This window comes from Peromyscus leucopus, chromosome 19 (genome assembly GCF_004664715.2).
Source record: "Peromyscus leucopus breed LL Stock chromosome 19, UCI_PerLeu_2.1, whole genome shotgun sequence".
Classification (NCBI taxonomy): Eukaryota; Metazoa; Chordata; class Mammalia; order Rodentia; family Cricetidae; genus Peromyscus; species Peromyscus leucopus.
Genome location: NC_051079.1, coordinates 37,465,408 through 37,477,805, shown reverse-complemented (window position 1 = coordinate 37,477,805; position 12,398 = coordinate 37,465,408). Strand labels below are relative to the sequence as shown.

At 37.3% G+C, this 12,398-nt stretch overlaps 1 protein-coding gene across 3 annotated transcripts in view; it reads right to left on the bottom strand.

Annotated features, from left to right (window-relative positions):
* Positions 1-12,398, bottom strand: part of Dmxl1 (Dmx like 1) — a 150,353-nt gene that overhangs the window by 11,850 nt on the left and 126,105 nt on the right. For all 3 annotated transcript variants that reach the window (XM_028871805.2, XM_028871806.2, XM_028871807.2), the window contains 2 exons: positions 8,695-8,755; positions 768-895 (listed from right to left, as the gene is read on the bottom strand). In XM_028871805.2, coding sequence (XP_028727638.1) covers positions 768-895; positions 8,695-8,755 — 189 coding nt within the window. The remainder of the gene's footprint in view (positions 1-767; positions 896-8,694; positions 8,756-12,398) is intronic.

Here is a 12,398-nt window from a genome sequence, read left to right as displayed (position 1 = left end):
CCAACTACAAGGCTCGTCCCTGGGAGAGGTAAATTCTCCTCTTTCAGTAGTTACTAGTTGTCTATAGTTCTTTGTCTAGGGCCCCTGAAATCTCCTGCTTCCTCATTAGTGTGCTATTGGTGTTGTGATGTTTAGGCAGCCATATTGCTTAGCTGTCATGGATGTAGCTTTCCTGTCATTTCTAGGAGAAACAATTGCATAGCATACCTCCTACTCCCACTTTTTTCTTAAGTATCTCAGTAATTACAGGTTTGCCCACCATAAAATATTTGTCCTCCTTAACTCTCCCAGTATAAAATACTCAAAGAAAACATAATGAACAATGGAACTTTGATGCCAAAAAAGTTCTATAAAAGCTATGTGGCTAACTGAGTTTGATGATCTGTCATTCTATAGCAATGCTTCTCAGTTTTAAAGTGAATACAAATTACAATTAAGCAGATCTAACACACCCCAAATTGTGTTTGCTGCTTGGTGCTGAATCATACTCTAAGTTGATTCCAGGGACTAAAGAAATGGACTTTCACCACTCAAAGAAATACAAGGTAGAACATTAGTCCTTTGGGAACATTTAACTTAATTTTAGTAGTGACATATGTATACCACATATCAACAGGAAGAATCAAGTGCACTTCAATGTTCATTGAGAAGAATTAAAAGAATTCATAAGAAATAGTATTTTGAACATTCTCTTCAAAACTTCAAACTAGTGAATTTATATACCATCAACCTTTTTTTAAAAAACAAAATTTAATTCTTAATCGTACCTTATTTCCCTGATAGTTAAATCTCATTCTTGTAATTCTTGAATTGCCACCAGATCGAAAACAGGTTATTTGCTGAGAATGGCCCCACTCAAACATTCTGACACTCCCATCTTGAGCACCTGTCAGGTCTGCATTACAGGATGACAAAAATTACATATTCATTTTTAAAAAGTTTGAAAAAATTTGTTTCCTAACCCAATCTGGAATTACTTATCAAAGAAGTACCTAGGAAATCAATTCATTTATATAAATTTACCTTTAAAGATTTATTTCATACAAGAAAAGTCATATGATGTACTTTCATTTGACTGAGAATGTCTTCAAACAGTAGACATATTTATATTAGATTGTTATAAATTATGACTATTCCCAAAATTATCTTAATGTCTTAAGAGCATAAAATAAATAATTTTTATGACAAACATTTATTATAAAAAATATTGGGACTATTAAAGAATCAATCTTTATCAGTCATCCTATTAATGTTTAAAATTATACATTTTCTTTTTTTTTTTAAATTTATTTATTTATTATCATGTATACAGTGTTTTGTTTGTATATATGTCTGCACGACAGAAGAGGGCACCAGATCTCATTACAGATGGTTGTGAGCCACCATGTGGTTGCTGGGAATTGAACTCAAGACCTCTGGAAGATCAGTCAGTGCTCTTAACCTCTAAGCCATCTCTCCAGCCCAAAATTATACATTTTCTAAGAAAAAGTCATATTATAAATGGTTTTGAATACCATACTAAAAGAGAAAATTTCATTTCTAAATAATTTTGGTAGACCTGTTATCTCAAATATATGCTAATGTCTGATAATACTACTTATAATATGGAATAATAATACATAAGTCATTAGTTTTGAGAATAAATGAGATCATTTACATAAATCACTCAAAAAATATAACAAATGGCACCCAAATTATTATAACTGTTAAAATTAGTATAGAATGGGGATAATGAAAATCAATATGTATAAAATACCCAGCAAGCTGCTAACGATGTTATTAGTTGAGTTTTACTAGTTCTTTACCAAGTAAGGAATAGAAATGAATTCAGGCTGGTTTAGAATGTTGCCGAGTACTGGGTAGGGGTGAGAGGACAGCAGCACAATGTCTTGAGACTGGTTGAGGGGATGTTAACTCTTTTCTTTTCCTCCCACGTCTTAGTTATAAACAACAAGGACAGCTGTTTAAAAACTGTTTAAGTTTTCCCAATATTATCTACAGTGCTAAAAACACTAGGCTACAATGGCTCTGGTGTATGAACAAGCCTAAACACAACTCACTATAACCAGTAAGACAAAAACTAAAGCTTCAGCTCTAATTAGTAACATCACTTTAATGAACCAAATTTCTTTAAAATTTGCTTCAGCAAACACCTTTATTATTTTCTCCTGCTAACTTAGTGTGATGGTTAATCTTTACTGCCTGGGTTTAGATTCACCTACGACATCAGTGAGGCACATCTCTGGGTGTGTTTGTGAGAATGTTTCTAGAGAGGATGAACTGAGGGAGGAAAGAAGTATTACAAACATGGGAGGTGACATCTCATAGGCCAGAGAAAGCAGATGGAATAGAAGAGCAAAGCAGCTCAAAGTGATAGCACATCCTATTTCTATGGTTCCTGGCTGGCTCCCACTACCCAGATTTCTGTTCAGAGGACTCAACACTCAGAAACCATGAGCCAAAATAAGTGGTTTCTCTCCTCTCAGCTGGTTCTGTCAACTATGTGGTGACACCACTGAGAAGCTAATTAATATTTTGGTAAAGCCTTAAACCACCTGTGGTCTGATTTCATAAACTTAGTGGTGAATGTTTAAATAGCCTCTGAAGGTTCTGTTTCTGAGGATGGACACAGAGGACACTATTTTTTGAAGACCCTCAAGAGCCACAAGCAATCAGGCACAGGGGAGAGATAGCCTTATAGTTACTGCTTCTTGCTGCACATTTACAGATTACCACAAAAACATCACACTCAGATTTCAGTCCTACCACCTGGTTTGAGCATTTTCCCCCAGACTAAGTCCATAAGATGTACCAGACTGAGTACAGCAGGGGGTCTCAGGTCAATCAAGTTTCAGGGAGATACAACATTGTGTGTTCTCCTAAATTCAAGTCTAGAACTCCTATTATCTCAGACTTTACCTAATTTTAGGCATAAACAATACAAAGAAAGAACCTGTGGAGGGTTTTTTTTGTTTTGTTTTGAAGAGAAATGAGTAAACCTTACCAAAGATTAATTTAAAATTCTGGTAGTTACAATAGGGACAAATCACCTATCTCTAGGACACAGTGGATAAAAAAGGGATCCCCAATGCCTGATACAGTGGAATGCACCTTCTGACTGACAAGCAGAAGTTACTGAAAAACTAGATGTGCAAGTAATAATACTCTATATTTCTTTTCTCCCTGTTATTACTTCCTCCCTCTCTGTGTCTGTGTATGTCTGTCTGTCTCTCTCAGTATGTGTCTGTCTCTGTGTGTATGTATGTTGTTCATCCCTCCCTCCTTCCTCCCACCTGTATGGGCACACATTAAAATCAAACCTAGAAGTGCATTACTTGTGTGACATTTTCTGCTTCTAAGTGATATTGCCAAAATTAATTCATAAGAGCTCCAAATAACTGGCTTAAAAAGAAATAGGCTCAGAAGTAAATTAAATGCTCCTTAAAATCTTAGAAAGAAGCTAGTACAAGTCTACTTAAAGCTCACAAGAACTCAGAAAATCTTTGGTAAATACAAACAAATGTGATTCAGGCCTTTTCTTCTGTGCTTCCAGGTAGGATCTGATCCTTCCCCAGCCCCTAGGCCTCCTGGTACCTCCAAGACTTTACCCATCTGTGCTGTCAGCTTATCTGACTTCATGTGTGGTTCCTCTGGAAGCTCACTTCTGTGCTGCTAGGTTACCCAGCTCCTTCAGAATCTTACAGTGTCCCCACAGTCTCTGCCTAGGCCGACTTCTTATCCTACCAGTCACCCAGATTCACTAAGATCTGACTTTACTTCCCTGCATAACCAGGCAGGCCCCACTCATCTGTATTCCATAGGTCTCTGAACTCCATATCCTTCAAATTTTACATGCCTACCTCTGCTTGACCAGAGATGACAAGATAGCCTAGGGCCATGCTTATCTTTGAATGATGACTCTTAACTAATACAACAGAAGATTCTATAACCTGAAGCCCTCAACACAAGCTCCACAGAGGAAAATGTCTCAATGGTTCTTTTTAACTTTTCATTCATTCATTTATTTATTTATTTATTTATTTATTTATTTATTTATTTATTTATTTAAGTATACCGTGGAAGAGGGCATGGGTTGGAGGGGAAGAGATGTCTTCCTAAATTTCTTCTTTTGTAGGTGTGGGATTCGTGACTTGGGGAAGGAGGGCAGTTGCAGTCAATCCAGACTGGCAGGTGGATGGTGGATCCAGCAAGATTGAGTGAGTGAGTGATTTGGAGGCCAGCCTGTTCTTTGCGAGTTATGTTTCTAGGACAGGGCCTTGTGTCGAGGGCTGACTTTCAATAGATCGGGGCGAGGGAGCTGCTCTGCTACGTACGAAACCCTGACCTAGAAGCAGGTTGTCTACGAATGGTTTAGCGCCAGGTTCCACACGAATGTTGAAGGTGACAGGCGAGAGGGCGGCCCCATTTCCGGCCTCACCCCGTTTCCCGGGACGAATGGCTCTCCACACCGGACCCCGGTCCTGACGCACGGCGGGGACCGCCACCCACGGGAGCGCGACGGACCGCCAGCGGGGACCTCAATGTTTTTTTATAACTTAAATCTCTCCTGTACATTGACACACCTCCACTGGAAGAAGATAGGTGATGTGAACTAAAGGGAAGATGTAACTAACAAACTACTCCGGGTGCACAAGACCCAATGAAGAAGGAAAGTAACACACACAAAAATGACAAAATGCCCCCCATAACTAATCCTAAAGTAATGACCTCCAATGAAAATGCCCTGGAAAAAACCCCAGACAAACAATTCAAAAGAATAATTATAACTATAGTCAAACAACTCAAAAAGATATGTATATACACTAAAAGAACAAAAAGAAAGAGTCAAATGAAATGAACCAACCCAAGATATGAAAATAGAATTCAATAAAGAGGACTGATGAAGAGAACCAAACTGAAAAGATGATAGAAATGATAAACTCATTAATCAAAACAAAAACCTCTGTGGAAACCTCACCAATGGAATAGATCATACAGAAAACCACGTCAGGGCTAGAAGACAAAGTAAAGGAATTGAGTCACTTAGTATAAGGGAAAAAAAAAAGGAGAAGAAAAGAAAAAGACAGAACATGGGAGTGCTTTGGGACAGTGTGAAAAGACCTAATTTTTTACTTTATGAAGGAAATGCATACCATACTTGTGGGGTTTGATTATCAGTACTGAAAAGGTAGACTATTCTCTCCTTATAATAAGACATAATTAGAAAGACTGGTTATATTACCAAGGTTTTGACTAGAATATCATACTTGAGAATTCATACAGATACAACTGTACAGCTAAGTATTAAGGTGATTTTATGTGGCCAAAAAAGCAACTTGAAATAAAACTGGCCTAGTACCATGTATACAGTTTACGTAGTTCTCTTATGTGGTTGCCTTATAAGATGAATAAGGACTGCCTATCACTTCTGGAACCAAAGATACTTGGAGATCATGGGAAGAAAGGAACCCAACTCTAGGGAGACAAAAGCTGTTCTCACGCCTCTTCTGACCTCACCTTATATATCTCTTCATATATGTTACTTTATAAAACCTTTACAATAAAGTGTCAAACATAATAAAGCGTTTCACTGAATTTTGTGAATTATTCTAGCAGATTAGTCAAACCAAAGGAGGGGGTTGGGAGAACCCTCTTTTATAGTCTGTTTATAGTACAGGGCAAGTGAGGCAGAGGACAAGCTTGTGGCACTGAGCTCTTGACTTGTGGCACCTGATTCTAACTGCAGGTAGAGAGTGTCATGAGTTGAACTGAATTAGCACACTAAGTTTATCTTCAGTGGGATAGGGTGGGTAAATCACACAACTGTGGTAAGAAGTGTTGCTTAGAACAACAGAATGTGTTTTCCTGTTTAGGATATTATAAAACTATTATCTCAATTTCTTTTTTGTTTGTTTGTTTGTTTGTTTTGTTTTTCAAGACAGGGTTTCTCTGTGTAGCTCTGCGCCTTTCCTGGATCTCACTCTGTAGACCAGGCTGGCCTTGAACTCACAGAGATCCGCCTGCCTCTGCCTCCCAAGTGCTGGGATTAAAGGCGTGCGCCACCACCACTCGGCTTATCTCAATTTCTAACAGGTTTAGTAAAACTCAAAAAGTAGTGGCTTAGGGTACTGGCACAGTGGTACAGTGCCTGGCTAGCCCAAGCGAGGGCTTGGCTTTTAGTCCTAGCAGCAGCTTGTGAGATTTTTCAGAAAACCAGAAGGGAAGAAAAGATCTACTGATTTACCTGAGTTTCAAAGTAAGACGTTAAGAAATCTTATTTTATTACATTTGCTTATATAATATGCACTTATTCTTGAACTATTAGTTCCTAGAGAATGTGTTCATGACAAAGAAGAAATGGGGGGGGGAAACCAAATGATTAATTTAATTAGTTTAATTTTCCCAGTCTCTTTCTTGTCAGTTATAGAAATTCTCTCCATAGAGAAAATATCTCATAAGATAGTAATTGTGGTGATATTGTGTTCCCCAAAATATCGTGTACCTTAATAAACTTATCTGGGGTCAGAGAACAGAAAAGCCACTAGTTAGGCAGTGATAGCACACACCTTTAATCCTAGCATTCCAGAGATAGAAATCCCTCTGGATCTCTGTGAGTTCAAGGCCACATTGGAAAAAACCAAGCATGGTGACACATGCCTTTAATCCCAGAAAGCCAGCCTTTAATCCCAGAGAGTGGTGGTAGAAAGCAGAAAGATATATAAGGCGTGAGGACCAGAAACTAGCAGCATTTTGGCTGGTTAAGCATGTGGCTGGTTAAGCTTCAGGCTTTAGAGCAGCACAGTTCAGCTGAGATACATTCTGGATGAGGACACAGAAGCTTCCAGTCTGAGGAAACAAGACCAGCTGAGGATCTGGCCAGGTGAGGTTACCTGTGGCTTGTTCTGTCTCTCTGATCTACCAGCATTGACCCCAATAACTGGCCTCGGGTTTGATTTTATTAATAAGAACTTTTAAGATTTCTTTCTTACTGAATACCTATTGTGGATATCCTTTTGTATAAATAAAACACTGAATGGCCAATGGCAAGGCAGGAAGTATAGGTGGGACAAGGAGAGAGGAGAATTCTGGGAAGTGGAAGGCTGAGTGAGGGAGACACTGCCATCCGCCGCCATGACAAGCAGCATGTGAAGATGCCAGTAAGCCACGAGCCACGAGGCAAGATTTATAGAAATGGGTTAATTTAAGATATAAGAACAGTTAGCAAGAAGCCTGCCACGGCCATACAGTTTGTAAATAATATAAGCGTTTGTGTGTTAATTTTATAAGTGGGCTGTCAGACTGCCGGGGATTGGCGGGACCCAGAGAGAAAACTCCAACTACAAATACCTATAAAAGCAAGTCCACTAACAGCCCCAGAAGTTGGGGCTGTCTTTATGAGTTTAGAATTGATAACCTTCACTGCCAACTATTAATCTGGTAGAATACATGCAATAGGGCTGACAGAACATCAGGTCCCTTCAGTATTTCAGGAAAGCTACAGACCTTACTATAGAGGGTGAGAATATTTTTAAGCAATGCCAAATATGTTGCTTGCCAGTAATACTATTTAAACCTTGCACATAAAATAATTTTTTTTAAAAGAAAGGGCACCATCCTGTAGTCCTGGATGGTCTTAAACCTAACATCATCCTGCCTCAGCTTCCCAAGCACTTAAATCGCAGGTATGTGTCGCCTACATGCTGTGCTAAATACATATTGACATCTGATTATCTAAGCTTTGATGACTACTTTTCTTTCTTCAAATTCTTTTTTTTAAATTGTTTTTAATTTTTATTTATATGTGTGTCTATGTGTCAAGTGTATGCTATGTGTGTGACTACACACAGAGGCCAGAAGAGGGCATCAGGTCCCTTGAAGCCAGAGTCACAGGAGGCTGTGAGCCCCTGACATGAGTGCTGAAACCAAATTCAATTAAGCAAGCTCTAAGAATAGCTGAGATTCTTAACCACTGAGTGCCATTTATTCAGCTCCAGATATCTCTAAACCTGTATGAACTCAATATCAAGGAAGCCAATATAATATTTTATAACAGTTTGTATTTAGTGTGAGAAGTTATTCTCTTCATATAAAAAAAAATTTTGGAATCTTTTTATTTGACAAAGTATGCAATTTAGATAGCAGATACTTACAGCACACATTGTAGTACAGCAGAAAAAAACACAGCAGAAAAAAACACAGAACTTTGTTAATTTTATTTTATTGGACAATTGTCTATGAAAAAAGGCAATTAAAATTTTTATACATTTTAATTATACTCATAATTGTTAAGAGAATGACATAAAAATATTTTTTAAAACCTAGGATAATTATATACTAACATATATTTCAACCACCAGTTAATCAATACTTCTAATTTTTTAAAAAAAAATTTTATTTTATTTTATTTTGGCTACAACAAAAGAAACTTGAGATTTCTAGAAAGAAGAGCTGAAAAAAATGTATCTCCTACTTTAAGCTATTTTACTAACAACCCCTTACGACTACTATTAACATACCTGATAAGAGACAAGCTGATAAAATTAGTATAACCTCAACCCATCTATGAAAAATAAGTTAAATTGGATAAAAACTATCTTTTGATTGAAACTAGAAGCTTTCCATGAATTCCTTATACAATTTATATTAAAAAAAATGTAAAAATAAGAGAATCACTGGTCATCATTGTCAACTTACAGTAAGGAAGAGTTGGATGTGATGTCATTCTTCTGACATTATTAATGGCTTTCTTAGTCATCTGGTAAAAGAAGAAATATTTTATAGTAACAATAAAAAGAGGACTAGAATTTTAAGTTGTAGGGCTGGATATATGGTTCAGTCATAGAGCACTTGCTAATTATGAGTTAGGTTCTGATTTAAATCTTCAGCAACACACAGAAACACATATACCACATACACAGTTTCAATCTACCGGTTAATCAATACCTCCAATAAATACCCCTCCCCCTTCTTTTGGCTAAAACAAGAGAAACTTAAGAATCAGTCTTCTCAAGAATTTACTCCTCTCCTTTCTTGACAACTGATTCATTTTAAAGCATTCTTTTGAATGATTTAACTAGCCTGTCAAATAAGAGTAAAATAACTGTAAAATTAAAGGGAGCTATAGTTACATGTTAGTTTACATTTGTGCATTAATCTTGCAGTAAACTTTTTAGTTGTTCTTTTGGATTTTAAATTGCTTAAATAGCGATAAAGTTGTGAAGATGTGTGGAACTGGTAAGGGTAGCAAGAAAGTAGGCCATAAGATCTGGTAAGTGACAGGAATGGAAAGATCCCCGTGGATGCATTCTATTCCAGAACAGAAGTTGCTATTAACAAGTATTAGAACTGATCATTCAGTAACAAGATAGGATTAAGAAAAAAATTTTTTTTTTAATTCTCCAGACAACAAAACTTGAATATATGACTATTACTTTAAACCTCACAACTAAGTCCATTTACTTCGTTTGGGGGTAGGGTTGGGACAGAGACAGACTTTTTTTTTTTTTCCAAGAGAGGGTTTCTCTGTGTAGCTTCGCATCTTTCCTGGAACTTGCTTTGGAGACCAGGATGGCCTCGAACTCACAGAGATCCGCCTGCCTCTGCCTCCTGAGTGCTGGGATTAAAGGCGTGTGCCAACACCGCCCAGTGAGACAGACTTTTTTAAAAAAAGATTTAATTTAATTTTATTTTATGTGCATTGGTGTTTTGTCTGCATTCATGTCTGTGTGAGGGTATTGGATCCCCTGGAACTGTAGTTACAGATGGTTGTGAGCTGCCGTGTAGGTTCTGAAAATGAACTCAGGTCCTCTGGAAGAACAACCAGTGCCCTCAACCACGGAGCCATCTCGCCAGCCAGAGACAAGAACTTTGTTGTATAGCCCAGGCTCACCTGTAACTTGCAACCCTTTGCCTCAGCCTCCTGAGTGCTGGGATAATTATAGGCATATCCATCATGTCTACCAAATCCTGTATTTTTAATTAAATATATGTCTAAAGGTTCTTATTCTTTTGTTCGTGACCAAAATATTAGGAAAAAATAAAACACAGATTAAAAGTTTTTCTGAAAGCATGTAATAGAAAATACAGAAACCATTAGCTATTTGAAAAGATTCATATAAAAAGAACCACCTTATTTTACTAGTATCTTTTTTGTAATCATGAATCAGAATGACTTCCAATTAAAAAGCCATCAATATGGTAATTCCCTATTGCTGAAGACAATATCTACACAATCACTGAACATAGATTAGTTGACAGCTGGTGCCTACATAGAGCCCCTACTGACTAGTGTACTGGAAAGTACTCTGCATGCTACCAGAAGAGAAAGGTAAACACCAACCCAGCTAAAACCCTGCTATTTACAATGGTGACCTGACTAAATGATGGTCATGATCCTGAGACTAGATAGGCCACAGACCTAGGGAAAATGAAATACTACTGTTCTGTCAATGGAGCATAGCAAGAAAATGACTCCCAATGACATTCTGCTATACTCATAGATCAGTTCCTTGCTCAGCCATTATCAGTGAGGCTTCTTCCTGCAGTAGACGGGAACAAATAGAGACCCACAACTGGACAGTGTCTAAGAGTCAGAGATCTTGGAACACTCAGTTCTAAGTGAAGGTGTCTCCAGTAAATAATAGAGTTCCTTTCATATAATATATTCTGATTACACTTTGCCCTCTCTTCACGGCTGGGAACTCTACAGAAGAGGAGGCAGAAAGATTGTTAAGAGCCAGGAAGGATAGCAAGGAAACAAGGCTTTGTAGACACAACAGGATTGACATACACATGAAATCACAGAGACTGTGGTAGCATGCACAAGTCTAAGCCAGATAGTGCCCCAGTGCTGAGAGCGGAAGTAGATACAAGCCTCCATCCACAAACCAGAAGCTATCTCCAGTTGATAATCACATGCAAAGAAAACTCAGTTCTCTCCAATGGAGTCTCCCTGAATACACAAAAGCAGACTAAGGGCAGGCCCATGCCTAGCAGTAGATGGTCAACACAAACCCAACTCAATGGTATTTTTGGAGGTTTTTTGTCTCATAATGCTTTGTCAGAGCAATTAAAAAAAAAAAAAAAAAACAAAAAAAAAACCTCACAGATCTTACATATTGTGGTTTCTGATTCTATTTTTATAGGTTTTCTATATGTGCAAATAGGCGTGTCTCAGTGTCTGTGTTTCTTGTACTTTTTTCTTTGACTCTTTTTGTCCTGTTGGTTCATTTTCCCCTATTCTGGGTTGTTTATTTTTATTTCATTATTATCACTATTATTATTCAGATGCTTGTTTGTTTTCTAATGAGAGAAAGAAAGAAAGGGTGTGGACTCGAGTTTGTAGGGAAGTGGGGAGGAGCTGGGAGAGGGGAAAACATAATCAGAATATATCGTATGAAAGAAAATCTATTTTCAATTAAAAATAAAAATCAAGAAACAAATGAACCTATTTAAAAATGAGGTATAGAACCATATAGAGAGTTCTCAAAAGATGAAAAACACATACTTAAAAAAAAGGTTCAACATCCTTAGTCATCAGGGAAATGCAAATTAAAATTACTTGAGATTTCATCTTACCCCAGTCAACGACCAAGATTAATAAAACAAGTGAAAGCACACTCTGGAATGATTCAAGAAAAGGGAAACACTTATTTACTGCTGGTGGGAGTGCAAACTGGTACAGCAACATAGAAATCAGTGTGGAGGTTCCTGAGTAAGCTAAGAATTGATCTATCTCAAGAGCCAGGCTATACCACCTTTGGGCATATACATCCTACTACAGAGATATTTGCTCATCTATGTTCATTGCTGCTCAACTCGTAACAACCACAAATTGGAAAGATTAAATGTCTATCAACTAATGAATGTATACTGAAAATGTGGTATATCTGCAGAATTGAAATATTATTTGGCTATTTAAGAAAATGATACTATGAAATTGAAGGAAAATCAAGCTAGAAACAATCATCCTGAGTGAGATAAAACAGATCTCAAAAGATAAATGTTGCATACTTTAGCTTATTTGTGGATGTTAGCTTTTAAGCTTTAAATATGCACTTCAATTACAATAACCACAGAGGTTAGGTAGCTCATAAGGACTAAGGAAGAGATTTTCCAAAGAAAAATAAATAGAATATAGTGTAATAAAGAGATAAAGGGGAAACTAGAATAGAATTAAATGTCAAGATGGGTGAGAGAAAAGGGGAAAGGAGGGAATATGGGAAGGGACAATTAACCTACTACCATAGAAGCTTCCTAAAATATACACATATATGAAAGTGGAGTCACTATAAAATAGGGATGACAATGCCCCAGTTAGACATTTTATGTCACCAAGTAAACTCCCCTGTGGGATAAATGTATCTTATAGAGATGTTAGCCAAATACATTCCATAGAC